The sequence below is a fragment of the Astyanax mexicanus genome, chromosome 1, assembly GCF_023375975.1.
Source record: "Astyanax mexicanus isolate ESR-SI-001 chromosome 1, AstMex3_surface, whole genome shotgun sequence".
NCBI lineage: Eukaryota > Metazoa > Chordata > Actinopteri > Characiformes > Acestrorhamphidae > Astyanax > Astyanax mexicanus.
The window spans coordinates 98864571-98886447 of record NC_064408.1 but is presented as its reverse complement, the minus strand read 5'-3'; the positions used below and the strand labels follow the sequence as shown (position 1 = coordinate 98886447).

The following is a 21877-nucleotide window of genomic DNA, read 5'->3' as shown; positions in this document are numbered from 1 at the left end:
ATATATATATATATATATATATATTGAACCTAAGAGGGCACAGTAGAGGCAGAAATTACTGCAATAAAAGTGTTTTATAAAGGTTAAGAAATGTTTTGAATAACACATTTCTCCAAAGGAACACATTTCAGCTATTAATGGAAAGAAAATATGGTTTAGGGTTTAGTGGCTCTTTAAAATGTGAGCAGGGATGTCTTAATTACCTAAAATGTTTGAGTTTTGGTATTTTTGCAGTCTACAATGAAAGCAAAAGCAATACATGCCCAAATGTGTGTGACACCTTCTAATAAATATATTCAGCTTTTTTATGCTGAACCCATCACTAACACAGATGTTTAGGGGTAAAAAACAACCATCATTGGACTGTGAAATGATCTGGAATAATGGTGCATTATCCATCCTATAAGTTTGGGATAAGCTGAGGCGTTGAGAATTTTGACTTCACTTCAAAAATCTTGGTTAACTCTTTATTACATACTGTCTTTTTAATTTAAACTATTGGGAAATCAATGTAAATATATTAATATACTCAAAAAAATCTAATGTGGGCTCTGATGAGAACTGATTACCTTAAGATTAAGATACAATCAACTTCATATCATGTATATTAGGGACCTCTTCATAATTTTGACCAAAGTAACCCCTCACTCATAACCTGAGACCAACACATATTTACATATTTAGGAGTTTCCATGTTCTCCTCATGTTTTTCAGGAACTTTGTTTTCCTGCCACAGTCCAAAAAAAAGGAGATCAGGTAAATTGGATACTCTAAATTGTGTGTGAATGTATGTGGTTTGAATGTATGTATGACTGTATGCCCAGATATGGATTGGCACCCTGTGCTGGGCCAACTCCTCAGTGCCCGGTACAATCCTTCAGGTGGATGGTTGTTTCCGGTTGAGAGTATGCTGTGTGTGATTGGCTGCTGCTTCTCACTGGTGTATGTTGAGTGTGTGTAGAATGTAATTGTAATTGTATGTAAGTGCCCTTGAGTGCCATGAGTGGCAAAAATTTGCTATATAAGTCTTACTGTAAGTAAGTGGATGTCATAAATAACATCAATTTCATAGGCCCTAACATAGACTGAAAAAAAAATAGTTCACATCTTCAGAATGTAAATGAAACCCACAGCAGCAGCATTTTGCTGCATTTTGACCTGGAGCTACTGTAATCACCTACTCTACCTTCTAAAGAGATAAAAAAAAGAGATTAAAAGTATGCTGTTAGGCAACGCTTTGCCTACTTTTTACTTAGACTACACACCATATCTGGGCATCCCTAAGACATAGTTCCCTAATGATCTATCAGGGAATAAATTACCTTCATTTCAAGGAAGAATGCAGACCTATTCCAGCTCTATAAATTTCCCCAGTTTCAGGGGGAGAATCGCTTCATTTGAAATGTAAATTGTTCGCAACCCAGATTTAGCAAGCGAGCCGCTGACTCGCAGCCGAGCGTGCCTCTCTAATACATTTTCACTGTGTGTTTGTGTTGATTGTCCACGTGAAGAGAAAAGCTATTTCAGGGTTCTGTTTAGCATGCTAATCTCAGCGGACCATACTGTCTTACATCAGCAGAAAAAAAAAAAAAATAATGTGATGCATTCCTGAGCTTCTACCGCTGGCTCCTTTTTGGCAATTCCAACATTCAAAAAAAAAAAAAAAAAAAAAAAGGCAGCGTGCCTCCACTGTGGGACAGTACTCTAACATCTTTTTTACTTTTCACAGTTCATTTAGAATGTCTGAAGCATGAAGGAACCTTATAGAGGTGTTTATAAATCCTGGTAATCACTTCCCCATGCAGCTCCTTCCATCAACAAATCCCTGCTCAACTCACTTTATTGGCACACATCACTTGGCCCTAGTCCACAAAGCCTCCCAGAGCTACATTATCAACTTAACAACTTTCTTTACACTGAATTAACACCAGTTTCTCAGGAACATTTATCTTGTAAGTGAGATCATTAGCCAGTTTATCAAGGACCTCTTTCCCACTGCAGGGCCAAATGATGACAAAGGTTCCCGCCAGTGCGACTTGTTAGCCTTGCTAAATCAGGTCCAAGAAGTTGAAGGCATCTCGTAATAATTATGTGCTTGCTGCTGTCACCGGATGCTAACATGCTAACTTGTGAAATGGATCATACGAACTAAATGAGAGTTAGAACAGCAGCCACCAATCCCACTTATCTTACATTACTACCAACCTCAGCATTAGCACGGCGACTATGGGCAGTATCCCACATTGCTGCTTTATCCTACATCACTGTAACAATGTTAGCACACCAGCTACAAGCCTTATCCAATAAATGATCATTTTCAGGATTTTCCTTTATAAATCACAGGTTGTTTGGGTCAGCAATTTCAGTTAAAAATAGCATATAGCAGAGGAACACAGTGATATTTGAAAAGTGAAATGAGGTTTATAGGATTTACAGAAAGTGTGCAATGATTCTTTAAACAAAATTAGGCAGGTACATAAATCTGGGTACCCCAACAGAAAAATTACATCAATATCAATATTTAGTAGATCCCCCTTTTGCAGAAATACCAGCCTCTAAAACATTCTATAGCTTCCAATAAAAGCATGGCTTCTGGTTGAAGGTGTTTTGGACCATTCTTCTTTACAAAACATCTCCAGTTTAGTCAAATTTGATGGTTTCCAAACATGGACAAATTCAAGTCTAGGGACTGAGATGATCATTCCAGAACATTGTACTTGTTCCTCTGCATGAACGCTTTAATAGATTTTGAGCAGTATTTAGTGTTTAGGGTCATTGTCTTGTTGAAGTATCCAGCCCCGGCCCAACTTCACATTTCTCACTGATTCTTGAACATTGTTCAGAATCTGCTGATATTGACTTGAATCCATGCGGACCACAACTTTAAAAAATCCCCAATACCTGCACTGATCACACAGCCCCACAGCATGATGCAACCACCACCAAATTTTACTGTGGGTAGGAAGTGTTTATCTTGGAATGATGTCTTATTTTTCCAACATGCATACCACCAACAAGGCGGTGAAGCTGGCTTGTCCAAATGTGCTTTAGCATACCTCAAGCGACTCTGTTTGTGGTGTGTGCACAGAAAAAAGCTTCTTCTGCATTACTCTGCTATACAGCCTCTCCTTGTGTAAAGTGCGCTTAATAGCTGAACGATACACAGTGATGCCATCCGCAGAATGATGACGTTGTAGCTGGTCTTTGGAGCTGCTCTGTTGGTTGACTATGACTGTTCTGACCATCCTTCTCCTCTGCTTATCTGAGATTTTTCTTGTTCTGCCACTTCAGGCCTTAACTAGAACTATGCTTGTGGTCTTCCAGTTCCTCACTATGGAAATTATTCCTCACAGGTGGAAACTAACAGCTGAAATCTCTGAGATTATGGGCTTTTTGTATCCTTCTTCTAAACCATGATTTTGAGAGTTGTGTTTTGTGGCTCTCATGTTGCCGCTCTTCAGAGAAGATGCAAAGAGGAGAAAAACTTGGAATTGGCCACTTTAACCCTTTCTCATAAGTGGGTTCATCTGTATGAATGTAGGTCAAGGGTCAGTGAGCTTACCAAACTAATGTTGTGTTCCAATAATTATTGCTAAAGGTATTCAAATCAATAAAACGACAAGGGTTCCCAAATTTATGCACCAGACTAATTTTGTTTAAAGAACTATTGCACATTTCTGTGTTTGTCTGCTATATGATATATTTAACTGAAATTGCTGATTTACACAAACACTGTATGTATGTGTGCGTAGAGTGTGTAAAACTTAAGAATACTAGAATGTAAAATGTTTATTTACAAGCTTTGATGGTTCAACTATATATTTATACAGTCTTTTTTCAGAAGAAAAGGTTATAGACAGCATCAAAATGGTTTAGCTTATGTTACGAGCCAAAATAACTTTAAACTATATCATTTAAAAGGTACTTAGTGTAGGGTTTCGATGCTAGGCTGAAAATATCCCAGCAGACAAACATTTCCAGTCAAAAGAGGTCCTGTGGTCAGGAAATGAGCACTGATGAAGCTCTAAAAGATTCATACCTGATAACTGAAACTGTTCCTGAAATCAGAAATACTCATTTAAAAAAGTGAACTAAAAATATATGTTTAAAAATGTGACCAGCAAACATACAAAGTGCACACAAGAGCACAGTCTAAATAAAGAATGGTTTAAAGGTCTCCTTCTGTTAAAATCTATTTTTTCTTGTTGTTTGTGAAATACTATAAGTCTCTCTGAGTTGTTTATGGATGCTACGTATGAAACCGTTTCTCAGCCTCCACTGTCTGCAGTAGCTAAGAGAACAAAAGTCTCAGAAATATGAATCAATCAGAGAGATGTTAGGGTGTCTACATCAACCAGTGAGTTCATAGCTTCGCCCACCTCGGCTTAGGACCGCCCACAGGCAGCGCTGAAGCCGGGCTGGAGCAGAACCGACACTGTCTTGTTTACTATTAAGGAGCTTATTGCTTTGTTTACAGAGCTAGTTAGCTAGTTAGCTATCTTGTGTAAGTAACTGTAGGTTTAAATCGGATCTCCGGTGGATTCTGTGTTTTTCAGAGACCTTAAATGTACACTATGGGAGAACGGATTGACAAGGTAGCACAACTCGACAGAATATCGGTCAAAGCAGGCGCTGTTCTCATCGGATTTTATGATATAGAGCAAACTTTGGGGCTTCAAGGTGGTGAAACTGCCTAAGAAACAAATCAAGTCTGAGGTAAGAGTTTAGTAGCGTTAGTTTAGCTGAAAGAAACATTATCAATGCTTGCACCGCGGTCTTAATAACATGCTGTATCTTTACAACTAAGGCTGTTTCTCTGAAAACATTTTGTCCTTTGAGTTTTAAAGCTGTAAAATTGACTGTGGCGGAAGACAGGTACGGTTCTCAGCTGCAGTGCTGTTAGCCAATTAGAGGCGATATGTTTACATATATGAATATTCATGAGCAGGAGCTCAAATCCTGTCTTTCTTCAAAGAACTGCAATTCAGTGATCTAAAGCAGGGCTAAATAGAAACACCTAAGCCCTTTTTTCACCAAAAAACAACGGCTCACATGGCATTCATTCATACTAGAGACCACAATTAAACTATTTTATATTTTTAAATAAATAAAAAAATGAAACTATGGAATGAGACTTTTAAACAGAATTAGAGTATTACAGTCTTTGGGCTACAAGTCAGGTTTTGATTGAAGATCAAAGGTTCAATTCATAATTCATCTGTGGCCTCAACTATAGTAGAGAATGTCATTAAAATATACTTGTCTTCAGGTCTGATTAAAGTTCCATGCTGCAAGTGCTCGGAGAGAGTGGAGAAAGTCTCACAGCTCGTAGGTTGTAAGTTTCTCCTTCACTTCCTCCCTCTCTCTTCCTTTTCCTTCTTGTTCTGCCTTCGAGCGCAACTGGGCTTGGCTCCCTGCACTTGAGCCCTGATCTGGGCCCAAGGGCCCGGGGCCAGGCTCTGATGAGTGGGGATTAGAGGGCCGGGTTCCCGCCGGAGGCACGGCTGGGCGCTCCGGTGGAGGGAAGCGTGAAGACACTGCAGGACGACGTGTTATAATCAAAGTGACATGCAGGAGTGAGGCTGACGGCTGGGAGGAGGCCAGGCTTAGGCAGAGAACTGCTCTGCTTTTGCGTCCCAGGTGTTGGTGTGGGGGTTTGATGGAACGCTGGCTGTGTGGCAGGTAATACAAGGCTGGAATCAATAGTGCTGAAATCAATAGCACCTGCTCGCCGAATCAGTGTGCTCAACTGTGGATTTAGATACGATTCTTCACATCCAGGTGTATCCTCACTTTACTTTCTGACTTTGTAGGAAATAACCCTCTTTAAGGTGATTCCTTATCTAGATCTCGTCAGGGTGATGGTTTGGAAATGAAGCTTAAAAGAAGTGTCTATACTTAGAGCTGCAACGATTAGTCGATATAATCGACACTGTCGATTATTTAAATTTGTCGACTACGAATTTCATAGCATGTTTTAAACAAAGGACAAACAGTAAAATAACTTAATATTCTTTAATATTCATATTCATCTGAATAATACAATGACAAGTTTTATATCAAAGTACTTATACAGTCTCTACACTTAAGAACAGCAAAAAGCAATGAGGATCAGGCTTCCCATGACACATTATACACAGAAAAGACAAAAAAAAGGACAAAAAACAAGAAGAAACATCAATATAAAGCTACTTCAGTCCCATGCTGCCTCTGTCCTGGTCTAACTTCCTCTGCTAAAAATGGAGGGAATGTGCTCACAGTGCTACACAAACTCTGCATCGATGTGCTATGTGTTTATTTACCCGGTTCCCATGGGTATTTACCTAATTCAACAGAGGCGCCATTGATGTTTTCACTTTGAAGCTGGCTAGTTAGCTTGTTCCCAATGTCAAAGACAATCAGACTTCATCTACAAGGTAAAAAATAGTGTATTTGTAGAAAGGGTATAATGAAACTACTCTTCGATGACAGGTATGGAAGGGAAGGACTGCATGATGAAAAGAAGTACGGGAACAGGGGCAGAAGCGAATGCAATTCCCAAAAGCCCAGACAAGAGCAATCAAAAGTGAATCAATCCTCTAAAATCTTGACTGCGCAATCAAACTGGCGTCAACTCTGGCCTGTTGGGGAAATGAGAGAATATTTTATTCTACCAGTAGTTCACTCTCATTGCCCCGCACTGGTGAGATAAGTAGCCCATTACTGTCCAAGTCTTGATGATTGGTCTGATATTAGTACGTCAGTATGTCAGAAGTGGTCCCACAACTTGCCCCTGAGGTACTTCTTATAAAGTACCATTTTTCTGAATACGTCTGTTCCTCCAACTCAGCAATGAACATGGAAATGTGTTGATTTTGCTCAACTCTTCATGCAAAGACTGAAGCTAATGCTACAGTATATATATTCACTTCTTGACATACACTGAAAAAAATGATGAGTAAAATTTAGTTACAAAAAAGTTTCGCAACTTTCTGCATTTGCTTTTTTTTAAGTAAATTTAGTTTTAGATAAATTTAAGTAACTTCAACTCGGTTTCAAGACTTAAATGTTACATAGAGTAAATAAGTGAACTGAACTTCAGTTAATCCTTTCTTTTGGTAAACTTTACTTCATTTATTTTTGCTGAATCAATCCTTTCCTTTAGTAACCTTTACTTAATTTCTGCATACTATATTACCTAATTACAATTACTTCATTTAAACACACATATTACACTGTCTCAACACATGAAATGAAGAAGTGACTGAAATTCAGTTGTCTTATTTACTTTATGTAACATTTAAGTCTTGAAATCGAGTTGAAGTTACTTAAATTTATCTGAAATTAAATTTACTTAAAAAAAAGCAAATGCAGAGGGTTGTAAAAAATAAATGTAAATTTTGCTGATAATTTTTTTCAGTGCACTAGGCTTGATAGCAGAGTGTTAACATGTGCTTGACACTCACCTGCAAGGCTTCCGGGTCTCTGCAGAGTAGCGGTAGCGTACAGGTCGTGGGAAATCTTGTACTGTTCCGAGGAGTGCACCAGCCGCTTGGTGGGCGAGAGCGTAGCGTAGCTGCCCACGCTCAGTTGGTGGTGAAGAGGGGACGAGTTGTTGGGCGGGGATGCCAGGCGCAAGGGTGAGCCGGAGGCAGAGCCCCCAGTGCCCGCTGCGTTGATGGGCGAGCTGCTGCTGTAGGACTTGGCGAGCCGGCCAGGAGAGGGCTTGGGGGAGGCGGAGGAGGAAGAGGAAGGCAGGCGTTGGAGTTTGGTGGGCGAGCCTGCAGTGGCGGCGGTGGGCTGCATTGAGCTTAAGGGAGAGTTGACGCGCGGGCCAGGCAGCGTGGAGCTGGAATAGTAGAGGCCCGGGCCCTGACACGACTGCTGCTGTGGCTCAGACAGGTGCTGCAGGACGCTGCCATGGCTCTGAAGCTGAGCCGGGTCTCCCGCAGCCAGCAGCGCGGCGCGGCTGGACGTCACCTGCAAAAATAACAAAAAAAAACAGTTAAATGTGGGTTAGTATCTAGAGGCTGCATAGCATAGGTGTATAGTATAGTTGCACAGCGACAATTACTGTTTACAAAAACACTTCCACTTTACTCGCACTGAGACACTTTATCACTTTTTATGTGTTGTTTATCGCTGTCTCTTTGCTGTTGCTTGATGCTTGAAGATGAGGAAGAAGACACTGCAGACACTGCCTTATGTGTAATACAATTATTTATTACAAAGACTAAGACAATATCTTCAAGGCAGTCCTAGGCTAACCCTGGACAGAGATGTTGCCCAGTTTGATTTTCCTGCTCTCTCCCCTTTTCCAGACTTGGGGAACTGCTTAAATAGTGTCTTATAATATACATCTGGAAACACTTAAACATACTCTAGACATACACAGCCATAGGAGGAGTGTACCTAGAAGAATGGTTACATACATTAGTGAAGAGAAATAAAGTGAATACATAAGCTAAAAATATATTTCACATGTTACTGATATCCACGCATAATCATCATGCTGCTAGAGCAATTTGCACTTCGGACTTCATATTGCTGCTACTTCCCTACTCCTTTATATTATACTCTGTATTTATCTTTCTATAGTATTATTGTGTTTTTATTAGGGGTGTCAATCAATTAAAAAATGTTATCCGATTAATCACAATGAAATTCAGTGATTAACTGTGATTAATCGCATTTGTTTATCTTTAGACGTACATTTTTATAGTGGATATTTAAATGTAAAAAATATAAATAAAATAATGAATGTAAGAAATGTAAAATGCAATTCTATGTATATTAGTGGTGTCAGTTAAAATAATAGTATATACTTGTATGTTTGAGGGGAGATAAAATCAACACAGGGTGCTGGAATAAAGAATGCATAATAAATTGGATTGTAAAATTGGTTGTGAGGATTTCTGAATTCGGACGTAGGAGTCAAACTTGGTGCCTTAATTAACTATCGTTAAAAAAAAAAAATAACGCGTTACTGATTACTGATTCCAAATTACCAGTGTGCATTAACACTTTAACATTGACAGCCCTTGTTCTTATTCTATTTCATTTTGTCTCTATTTTAAAATTGCTCTTTGAGTGTAAACTGGACCAGGAGAATACAATTTCATTCCACCTCATGTACCACACATGATGTGAAACGGACAATAAAATCTCCTTGACTCCTTGCACTGTATAATCGACCAGTCGAACACACTCTAAGAAATATAAGTACAGATTTGTACTTAAAAGAGTACAAAGCTCGTCGCTGGGGCTGTACCTTATATTGAGGCACAAAAAAGTACCTTTCAGTGAAAGTCCTTTTTTGTACCCATGGGTTTTGTGGCAGTAAAGATCATAAAGATTATAAACATTATCATCAACTAAATATGGCTCAAAAACTTGATGATACAAAATTGTCTGGCTTTCAAATAAAAAATGTGCAATATAAATATATATTGTTCATTAGTACAGTGATGCAGAATACTGAATGTACCCTTTGGCTGGTTAAATGGTACAAATTTGTACTTATTGCTGTTAGAAATGACTTTGTACTTCAGAGGTAACAAATCTGACCCCGTAAAGACCAATATTGTACCTTTGAGGGTACAATTATAAAGAGTGTACCTTCGAGTACAAAAAAGTACTCATATCGTACCTCTGTTTTTTAGAGTGCAGGACATCCACTAGTTAAAACAGTAGGGAGCTGTCAAGCAGCTGGAAGGAGGAAAAAAACAGTAGCAAAGATACAGAAAAATGGTGAGGAAAACATCTGTTACAGTTAAATAAACATAAAAACATAATTCTGCAAATAATAAAATAGCAGCTCAACATAAAACATCCAGTGTTTACCACTAACCCTCGTAGTGGTAAGATGGAAAGTGCTGGACTAGCTGGGATGTTAGCTTCACAGAGTGTTTTAAAACATCCTCTCACAGATGGAAGAAGATGGAAAAACAAAATCACAAATTCGCTTGTCAGTTTTATTGTCAAGGATTCCTTCTGCTGTTTCTGCTGCACGCAAAACAAAAAAAGAGAGACTAAATACCCCACTTAACATGACAAATAATGTAACCCCTATTAGTGACAGGGCCTGGATTTGATTTTAGCATTCAAACGCCTTTAAATTGTTGAACAGTTTTTTAAGTTTTGTTCAGCAGTTCAACTATAGCACATGTGTCCTGAGCTTTTCTTTTCTAAATCCAAATGCAGGTTTATTTATAAAAATCCAGAAAAACACAAATAAATCCAAATAAACGGTACATATCCAAATGGGGCAAATCCAAAAATTGTGGTCAAAAATATAAAACAAAGTTTAGAGAGCCAGAACAAACAGAAAACCAGAAAGAAAAGCTTTGAAATGCCGTATGGATGCAAACAAGACATTGCACCAGAGTACAGGTGCAACACCCTTAAATACTCCTACTGATTAGACAATAGACAACAAGTGAGCACAGTTGCTAATATTGGGGAGATAGTGACCTCCTATGTTGTGGAGGTGCAATACCAGGGTCAATCATGACAAAAAATGAAGCATATAAATGAAGCACATTGTTTTTTTAAGGTTTTAGGCGGGAAAAACTAATTTTTACCTTTGCAATCTTTAGTATAAATGCTGTATAAAGTGTACACCATCTCCTATATTGGAAAAAAAGTAGTTAGCATTTATTTAAAAAAACAATGCTTGATTACAGATTTCTCCTCAATACCCCCAGACATCGCACAGATTTGTTTGTTTGTGATACTGGACTGCCGCGGGGAAGGCTTTGGAAATGGTTAAAGGAATACAGTAAAATATGTAAATACACTCTTTATTGTATCCATGTTATCTATATTTATTTTAATGCTTTAATAAAAATGCTTTACTGTGCAAATAAAGGATTACTGCCCAGAGCATAGTTTTTTGAATGAATCTCAGTGTTAAGTATATCCACCTTCAGTATAAGCCAGCCTTCCACTCTATCAGCACGTTTGAAAAATGCAAATAATGGGCCCTATTGTACAACCTGCACAAGGCGCTTTACAATGCTCTTTGCTATGTTACACCCCATCAACAGTCTATTTTCACACCTTGCGTCCTCGTCGATAAAATAGTGTCGGAGTTAAGAAGGAAATCTACACTGATGGGTGTGGTAGCCTAGAAATGAGGTGTGTTCAGGTACATTTCTGGCGTGTTGCTATTTTAGCGGCAGGAAATACAGGTGCGCCACTGACTGAAATGAACCCTGACAACAGTCAATCAGCAAAGTCCATTCCTATAGGTGCACCATGCCCGTGCCTAGTGTGTGAAAAACCCAACTTTTAACTCAACAATCAACAGAATTAAAATTAAAATAACATTGCTGTTCCCTTAAATCAGTAGGTCAGTTTCCTCTGCTGAGACGCACAAAAAATGAGAGGGGTCTGTGTGCAACAGGGGCTTCACAGTGCACATGCACCTCTAAGCCCCAGAAATGCACTCTCAAGCCCCAAACCTTCAGTGGCCAATGAAACTGGGTGTGTTCAGTCATAGAAGAGATCAGTATGAACATGTGGGTAAATTGAATGCTGATATCACTTTAGCCAAGTAGCTAACTACTTATTAAATGTAAATGTATCAACGTTTCAGGTAGATTGTTTTAGCTTCTATGAGTAGCTAGCTAGCTAGCATTAAGCATATTTTATTGCTAAATTGCGACATGTCAGTTATAACAGTAGTAAGAAGCTAACTGGTTAGGTTGGCTAACTAGCTTACCTAATTGCTAATCAAGCTAACTAGCTATCTACAGCATAACAGTAAGACAAAACATAGACACTAAAGCTTAAAACATTTAATATTCATGGGTTTACCTAACAATCAGTCCACCCACAATCCAACAACTTGGGCTTGAGAGTGCATTTCTGGGGCTCGGTAGTGCATGTGCACTGTGAAGCCCCTGTTGCACACAGACAGTGTGCAAAAAATCACTGCGCTGTTAAGATACAAACGCGCCAAAGTCAGAGCTCACCTGTCTCTAAAAGGGAATGAAAACTGGCACATTGATTGGTTTATTTCATGTTTTGCCCAAAAGACACCCATGAATAATTAAGAGAATTAGTACATGCCTTTTGTGCATTTTGAGACGTGCAATGCTCATTTTTTGCACCCTCACAGTACCGAAAAACAGGCCCTGAATCCAGCTGCATAATGCGTAATTGACCAGTGCAAAATAGATTGCTAAAATAGGGCCCCTAAGAGGTTTAATATGAGCTTGCGGAGGAGGGTCTTTAGTGGGGCATGCGAGAAGGTAGCCAATAAGAGACGTTTCTGTTTCAGTATCAACCAGTGAAATTGTCAGTAAATTATCAGTAAATTATCAGTGTGGATTAGATGTATAACATGGCTTTTAATAAATCAAAAAGGGTTAACACATTACATGCATAAATACTTTAAACAGTAATGTATGTTATAGTGTTCCAATACAATTATCTACTATACTAACAATCACATACTCCAAATCTTAAAACATATTATTTAGTGACGTCTATGGGTTATTTTGACTACTATGAATTTATTGACTACTATGAACTATTATGAACTATATGGACAGAAGTATTGGGACACCTGCTCATCCACATTTTGATTGCATTCAGTGACAAGAGCATTAGTCAGCTCAGGATGTTGGATGATCGCCATTCCGGCTCATCTCCTTCTTTCCAGTTCATCCCAAAAGTAATGAATGGATCTCCATTCATCATGTCAGAGAAGTGCCACACTGGGGGGAGCCATGAAATGGGGGGAGCCATGAAATGGGGGGAGCCATGAAACCTGATTAATCTTATTTAGAAAGGATTAAGGATTAATGCTCCACAGTTCAATGCCCTCAGGACCACCCCAGGTATTGGGCATGGTGCCAACAGGCTCATGCTTAACTGCACCAGGGAGTCCTATTGTTATGGTAATAAATCTCATGTGATGTAATGTGTGTGTGTATGTGTGTGCACACATTTGTACACTTGTACACGTTCACAGATCAACTGATGGAATTCTTTGATATTTGGACATTTTAATTTATCATTTTCATCCCATGTTTACCCCAATGCACAAGGCCAATTACCAAACCAACTCATTAGGACTCCCCCTACACTAGTGATGCCCCAACACCAGGAGGGTGAAGACGAGCACCTGCCTCCTCCAATACATGTGAGGTCATCCATCGTCTCTTTTCAAACTGCTGCTGATGCAGCATTGCTGAGTAGCATCAGAGTGCGATCGGAGGAAAGCGCAGCGACTCAATACAGTTTTTAATAATGTTTCAATACATCAGCTCACAGGCGCCTTGAGCTAAACGACATCACTCTTTAAAGTGATGTGAGGAAAGAGCACCATCTACCCACTCAGAGAGAGCAAGACCAATTGTGCTCTCCCAGGGCTCCGGCAGCTGATGGTAAGCTACATAACTGGGAGTCTAACCAGATTCGATCTTCCGATCACAGTAGCAGCACCTTAGTCCGCTGGAACACTCAGAGCCCTATTAGACGCAACATCTTTTAGAAATTTAGGAACTGACTCTTTATCTCTCTCCCTCTCTCTCTCTCTCTCTCTCCCTCTCTCTCTCACACACACACACACACACACACACACACACACACACACACACACACAGGCCCATGGCTTTGAGAGTAATAAAGTACAGGACTAGCAGTGGGTCATGTTTTTCAACAAGGCCCTGGGGAATGACAGCAGGAGTGTATCTGACTACAAAGCAAACAGTAAAATTAAGCCAGCATGAACAGGCAAAATCCCCCCAAAAAACCTAAACATTTCACCACCCCTGAGGCTTAATGAACACAGAAAGGTCATATTTCTGCTTTAATAAGCTCAGAGTAGGTCTGACAACAAAGAAGAGCGTGAACACGCCACACCAGATTCTATCCTAGCCTTCTTTAAACTGGACTACCACACACTTAAAGGACCATATGCTGCAATTCCTTATGGGATCACACACCTTATGGCACTGACAGTATTATACATAATGCACTTTTTTTTTTTTTTCAACAGAGCAGCCACACACAGACACACTCCAGTGCGATAAAGTTGGCCTTTTGCCAGCCGTTTAGTGCAGAGCTTCGGCATGAAAATAAATACGCTGTTTTTCTTCCGCAAGATTTTTTTACAACAAGCGGAGCGATGATTCTGGGTGATTACAATAAAGCATTGGTTCCAGTGTTACTCAATGGGGGGAGCCATGAAACCTGATTAATCTTATTTAGAAAGGATTAAGTTACTTGAAACACAGACACACATTTATATCTTTTTAGGGGTGAAAATGTCTTCCCGTGCATTTTTTTGGAACATCTAAGATGTTTCCCATCATTCCCATCACTGTATAATGTGATCATCTAATCATAAATTATTCATTCAAAACTCAAAGGTCTTAAAAAGGATCTTTTATACTGCTTTTGTTAGAGTAACTGTCTCTACTGTCAAGGGACGGATTTCTACAAGATTCTGAAGCATTTGGAATGGATTGTATTTAGTAGGGTTGGGAATCTGTAGACACCTTACGATTGGATTTGATTCAATTCAATAACAATTCAGAGGTCTGCTGTGCGATTATATAAAGATTATAGATGAATCTTGATGCCTCGTTTTCTTCTATGTAGGATTTCTTTTTCCTCATTGCATGATTTTTATAGTAAAGTATATGTAATGATCAATAATAAATCCTGCTATTTCATAGGCTCTTTGTCACTATTAATACAAAAATCGTTAATGTTGTTAGGGTAACATTCAAACAGCTACAAGGAAAGCAGAAACAAGATGGTAATTATAATGTTATGGCTGACTTGTGTAATGTATATAAGTGTATATATATATATGAATAAAGCATTTCGCAAAGTATATAATAGAGTTTTTTACTATATTATAACATTTAAGGGTGTTTTTTGCGCTTTTTAAATGAGAATACTGTAATGTTCTGAGCTACTGAGATTTACTGGAGATTTAATGGAGGAAGTAAACTAAATAACATGTTGGCAGGACTGAATAGGTTTTTGGCATTTGTGAATCGACTTAGAAACGTCCACATCCAAATCGAGCAGCATCTAAGAAACTAAATTTTCCCCACCCCTAGCATTCAGAAGGGCAAAAACAGGTAACACTTTACTATAATCATATGTTTAATGTAAATGATGCAAACTAGAACATAACCCTACACCTAACCCCAACCTTAACCCTTAATCAACCCCAAAAACTCTAACCCTAACCCAAACTTTAAATCTAACTCTAAACCCAATGCTAAAATGTTAAGATTAGAGTTTGGGTTAGAGTTGGGTGTTGGGTTACATTCAATAGAGAATCATTTACTTTCTCCTTTCAGTTCATCTATCTATCTATCTGAATGTCACTTAAGCATTATCAAATGGACCATCCAAGTAAAGTGTAACCCAAAAGCATTGGTGAGGATACGATGTTGGATCATAACCTTGTCACCTTAACCCCAACTCACCCCAAAAATACTCTTTTAGAGATGATAAAATCTTCCAGTGCATTTCGGTCATTGTTTCTCCCGAAATCAAGAATATTAAAAGTAGCCTATCCTGCTTTTGTTAGAGTAACCGTATCTACTGTCCAGGAAAGGCTTTCTACTAGACTTAAGAGTATTGCTGTAAGGATTTGATTGTATTCAGCAACAAGAGCATCAGTGAGGTGAGGATGGTGGATGATCATCCCCTTGCTTCACTCCTTAACTCATCCTAAAATTTGCTTTTAAGGATGATAAAGTCTTCCTGCGCTTTTTTCACTCATTATTCAAGGATATTAAATAATTGTATAGAGTTAAGAGCATTGGTGTAAGGAATTGATTGTAGTGCGTGTGTTTATTCAGTTAGTTAGTCAACTATTCTTTAATGGGTCTTTCATGCTTTTTGGCGCGTCTTGTAGGTTTTCACCTGGGTTAATGCATCAGGCCCTGTGAACACAGGGCTCCTTCTTCTTATTCTTCTTCTTCTTCTTCACGGCGTAACGGCAGCCGCAGTTAGGGAGGGTGCTCAAATAGTTCCTGACAGGCGGGGAAGTGTGCATTGGAGGCACTTGAAGACGAGGAGAGAGGGAGAGAGTGACTGTGCAGAGACAGAGCTGGTGATGCAGAGAGACACAGGGCCGAATCCTGCGCTGTATTGCGCTAACATTGCTCCCCCTCAGGCTGGACAAGCACAAATGAGTGTGGGAATGGGCCACTCCAGAAAAAAAAACAACAAAAAAAAAAAACGCCTGAGTCAGGGCAGCCGGCAGGGTGCAGGAGGAAGCAGCACGCAAGCTAAACAGGAGGAGAACACAGGTGCTGGAGGTATGGATGCTATGCAAATGTGAAACATCGCTGCATGGCTGTTGTATGCAAATGTGAAACAAAAACTCTCTCTCTCTCTTTCTCTCTCTCTCTTTTCCCCTGCTCTCAGCTGAATCCCAGTGCAGGAAGGGAAAAAAAGAAGGAAAAAAAGGAAGAGTAGCTACTAAAGGAATTGTTACAGGTGCCAGATGTGGATGAATTATTTAAGGAACAAGAGGGTTCGCAGCGTTATAAATATCCGAGCAGAAAGAGCACCTAACTGATGCATTGTTACATAAAGCTATCCTGAAGTAGCCTAGTCCTCTTCAGGCTCTATCCCACAGAATCGACCTGACAGGCTAAAACACAACGCCAGCGAGCCTGATAAAACTTGCACAATGCAGGGAGAGACAGGGAGCAAGGAGAGAGAGAAAGGGCGAGTGTGACAAAGTGAAAGAGAGAGAGAGAGAGAGAGAGAGAGAGAGAGAGAGATATGGGAGGGACCATATAAAAAAATTAAGTTTCCAAACCTATCATTCCTGCTCTAAAGCAGCCAACCCAAGTATGGAAATATCTATAAACCGAACCAAAGTCCTGTTTTGAATTCATTGTTTTTGTGATGTCACTTTAACAAATGCATTTACATTAATCCCTCTCAGTCTGCTGCAGTCTGCTACTAGCCCCACCCACTCACAGTCATATTATCTTTCAGTCTGACTGTTTTTTTCAATCAGATCTAACTAGCAGCTACCAGGCAGCTAATAGCCAGTTAATAGGCAGATAATAGGCAGTTGTGGAATAAAAGTTGATGTAAGAAGTGATGTTAGATGCAGAAGGTGAAAGTGTATAATAAAGAGAAACCATATTAAAAAAGTTTCCAAACCTATCATTCCTGCTCCAATGTAGACAATCCAAGTCAAGCATGGAAATATATCGTCGCTGTCCAAATGATAAATGCTTATCTCTAAAACAGCAACTTTACAGGAGAGAGAAAAACATTGTAAACTTTCAATGGAAGTCAATGTAAAAAAGAGCTTATTCCAGGTCATTTTAAAGAGTTTCTATTCGTCCGTTCATCAAGAAATATTGGCACGGTGCAAGAGACCGTTTATCTGTTTAAATTATATAGTAAAATAAAAATCGACAAAAATGGAGATATGTGTTTTTCATTGGACAGCGACGATATATAAACTGGAAAAAGGGCCTGTTTTGAATTAATTGCTTCTGTGATGTCACATTAACCAATGCATTTACATTAATCCTTTTCATTCTGCAGCAGTCTGCTGCAAGCCCCGCCCACTTACATTCAAATGATCTTTTAGTCTGACTTCTTTTATGAATGAGACCAAAGCTGTGGCATAAACGTTATAGAAGGTATGTTAAAACCGGGAGGCTGCTGGTTGAATGATTAGGAGTGCTTTTCGCATCCAACGATGGAGCCTAGCATTGAACTATATGGTGCATGGACAACAATAAATCATGTTTTTTTTTTTTTTTTTAATTGCCATACTTGGCAGTTGGTTTGAATCACCGTAGTCTAAACCAAGGTGTTTCTATATGTTTTTAGTCAGTGGGAAATGTGCAATTTTTAAAACATTAAGCCAAAATATAAAAGATGTGCCCAAAATTATGATAATAATGTATCATTTAGGCTGTCACCAGCAACAACAATAATAATAACAATACAATTTACAACAAAATGCATTTATTAAAACTTAATCATAACTATGATTAAAAATAGGTGTTGCTTATGTACTTAGCAAGTATTGTTTTGATGAATAGTAAAATACACTCCTGAATAGGTAGAAAGTGTGAGTGGGAGAAGTGAAAATGTGAGAGAAGAGAACTTTCCTCTTCCTCATCATCCACAGCTTATGGTACATTGACCAGCTTCAGCTTATTCCTGAGCAAGCTACCTAGTTGAAGACTGCCCCCCCTCTCCCCCAAAGCCCCCCAACCCCACTGTACTAAGATAGCTGCCCAGGTATCTGACACTCTGCACAAGGTGCTTTGCGATGCTTGTTACTATCTTACACCCCGTCAACAGTCTATTTTAAAGCCTTGTGCCCACATTGTTACAATAGCTTTGGAAGTTCTGAATAAATCTACACTGATGGGCGTAGTGGTCTAGGAGTGAGGTGTGTTCAGGTAAATATCTGGCTTGTTTCTAGCTTGGCAGTGGGAAATATCACTGACCGATTAAAACCCTGACACCAGTCAACAGTCAGCTAGCCAATCCTGTCTTAGTCATGCGGGATTGCTGGGCAGGTTACACACACTCAGGACATGTACACCCCTGCTCGTTAAACACACAAATAAACAACCTGCTGAGCGCAAATCCAGCTTTTACATCAACAATAAACAGAATAAAGGATAAAATAACATTGCTGTCCCCTTAAATGAGCTGCTGGCATTTAAGTGTGAACATGCAGGCCGGTATCCTCTACTGAGACACACAAAGCTCTGCGCTGTTAAGATACCAATGCACGCAACACTAAAGGGATACTAAAGACACACCAACTCGCCTTAAATCCATCTGCAAAAGCCACAATTGACTGGTGAACTATAGATCGCTAAAATAGGGCCTATTATGTTCATTGGCTTAAATGTGGAGAACAGATTTTGCTGCACTGCTATGCAATTAATGTAAACCATCTGTGGTATACAAACTCCCTCTATTGATGTCTTTGTGATAAAACAGTGCAGTTGACAAACTCTTCATCTGCTTCTCGAAGAAAGGTCTAACTGGTGGATGTGTGTGCCCACCATCTGCCTCCCCTTTGTACAAGTTTTTGTGTGAAACTGGCCAATGGACATTCAGAAGATCATCTTAAAGGAATAGTAACAAAGTCATTCAAAGTTGTTCCACAAACTGTCCAAAAAATAAAAGATAGATGCACCAATCCACTAATTACTGTTGAACGCAGCTGATGGACAAACAAATCCAACACTAAGACACATTAAGAGGCAGATGATGAGTTTATTCACTGCACTATATTGTAACAAATATATTACTAGAAACTTTGCTTCACCCCTTAACTCATCCCAAAAATCTCGTTTGGGGGTGATACAATTTTCCAGGGCTTTTCACTCACTATTTCTTCCAAAATCAAGGATATTAAAGAATACTTTATCCTGATTTTGTTACTTAGTAACTATATCTACCACCCAGGGAAAATAAAATCTACTAGATTTCAATCATTGCTCTGGGGAATTGATTGCATTCAGCACCAAGTGTTGAGTTTTGGTGAGGTGATCAGATGATCACCCCCTCACCTCATACATTTACATTTACATTGAAGGTATTTAGCAGACGCCCTTATCCAGAGCGACTTAAAACAGTGCTTCGATGTTACTTCATAAATCCAAAGCTAGTTTGCCAACTATAATCAAGAGATACACAGAGCTTGATCATGTTTAGAACCCCAGGACTTTTTTTGTTTATTAGTTTAGGAATTCTTTGAAAAGATGTGTCTTCAGTTGATGTTTGAAGACACCTCCATACACGATCATACACCTCCAACTACCCATATAGAATTTAGAGCATTGCTGTAAAGAATTGATTTTAGTGTTCATTTAGTTAGTAAACTATTTTTGTCGCGTCTTATAGGTTTTTGCCTCGGTTGATGCTTTAAAATCTCTATGCAAAAACAAGAAAATCACTGTTCTTTGATGCTTTGATGCTTGTAAAACGCAGGTAAAAATCATTCATTAGATTCAATGTAAGTTAATATAACTATAATAACTACATTTTCTTCAAGCTAATTTTGGACCATTTCTATTGGTCCATTTCTCCTAAGATCTTGCCATGACGTAAAAAAAAATTGAGATTCTAGTCTCGGTATAGGCTCATTAATACTGAACACAGATGACAGTATTAATACTAGCCAGTGGGTGGAGAGAGAAAAATTGCAATTCAAAGCAGAAAAGTTTGTCTTTGATCTTTTTTTTTTTTTCCTCCTTCGTTATTTACCCAGGAGTTAGAATGCGAGTGGTGCCACAGGAAATGAATGCCTTTGTGGAGCAATATCACCCCCTTGACTCTCACACAAACAAGACAAGGGGAGAGAGGATGCCGGGCATCCTTCATTAAAAGCACCGTTCTGAGCCGCCACAGAGAAAGAAGTGCATTCATTCAAACCATGAAAGGGGGAGAGAGAGAGAGCTAGAGCGAGACTCAGAGCCAGAACGAGTGATGAGAGAGAGGGAGGGAGTGAGCGAGTAAGTGAGAAATAGAAAGAGAGAGAGGGAGAGAGAGAGAGGCTGCGCATCAAGCTCTCTCGTTTCCTCCACCTCTTCTCCTTTAATCGACCAACACCTCTGTCATTTCCATGAGGCGGTGGGGGTGGAGGGATGATGGGAGGGGTGGAGTATTCCGCTTAATTAGCAGCAAACGTGGCAAAATTTCAATTACAAAATGAAATGTCTGCCCCTAAACAGGAACAGTATCTTTTAATGAAGGTTTGTAGCTCGTAGCAGGTGTGCTAGACATGAGTTGGTTTAAAGGAATTGAAACTTGAGGAAGGAACGGCCCTGCGGGGGCTCCTCGTAATTGGAGTCTCATCAGCGGGGCAGGAGTGAACTCCCCCGGCCGCCGCGTGACAAAGTTTGAAGCTGCGCGCCTGTATTCCCTTGGCCTAGCTCACTAAACACAAAGCTCCAGCGAAAAAAATACAGAGAGCAACCTTGCATATAGCAATAGCAATAACAATAGCTCTCTCTCTCGTTCTTTCTCTCTCTCGTTCTCTGGTCAGTGGTCACTGGTAATGCTGCCGGAGCCTGGCTAAAGCTGCAGTCTATGAGGGGGGGAGTGCAGCAGAAAGTGACGGGAGAGTTACTGAAGCAATCTCTAGTGCACTCCACCAGTCGCGCTTTAGGATGTCACAGAGAAGAGCAGAGAAAAACAGAAAAATGTAGAGGTAGAGGAGAAGAGGGAGAAAAAGGGAGGAGAGAAAGTGTTGAGAGGTGAAGCAAAAGAGATAGATAGAGACATAGATAGAAAGAAAGATACTAGAGCGCAGCACTAATAATGTAATGGTTTCCAAGTTCAAAGAAAATCCCATCTATCGGCATTCATCCATGACTCTAATCTGTCAAATATGACACCAACTACATAGAATATCATTTATAATACTTTACTTTATAAAGGATTTTGAGCAAGAGAGAGAGAAAGAGAGAGAGAGAGAAGGCTGGAAGAAAGAAGAAAGAAAGGAGAAAAAGTGTTGCGAGGGATAAAGAGAGAGACAGGGAGGGAAAGAGAGATAATAGAGCATCACAATAAAGCAAAGCACTGATATGGTAACGGTTTCCAAGTTCAAAGAAAAGCCCATCCATTGGCATTCATCCATGACACCTTTAATATAAAAGTTGTTTTGATTAAGAGAGACGGAGAGAGAGATGGAGATAGATGAAGGAAAGGAGAAAGGAAAGAGAGAGAAAAAGTGTTGAGAGAAGAAGCACAAGAGAGAGAGAGAGAAATAGAGAGAGAAATCTCTAGAGAGAGTGAGAGAGAGTGAGAGAGAATGAGAGAGAAGCCATTATCATACTTCCATACCAAAAGCAATAACATTTATGACTCCAATCAATCAATCAATCAGTCAATCATAACATCAATTTAT

General features: G+C 39.4%; 1 protein-coding gene across 2 annotated transcripts in view; it reads right to left on the bottom strand.

Moving 5' to 3' along the window:
• The window catches only part of ctnnd2a (catenin (cadherin-associated protein), delta 2a), a 628772-nt gene that overhangs the window by 309230 nt on the left and 297665 nt on the right, over nt 1–21877 (bottom strand). For both annotated transcript variants that reach the window (XM_007252283.4, XM_022681995.2), the window contains one exon: nt 7446–7959. In XM_007252283.4, coding sequence (XP_007252345.3) covers nt 7446–7959 — 514 coding nt within the window. The remainder of the gene's footprint in view (nt 1–7445; nt 7960–21877) is intronic.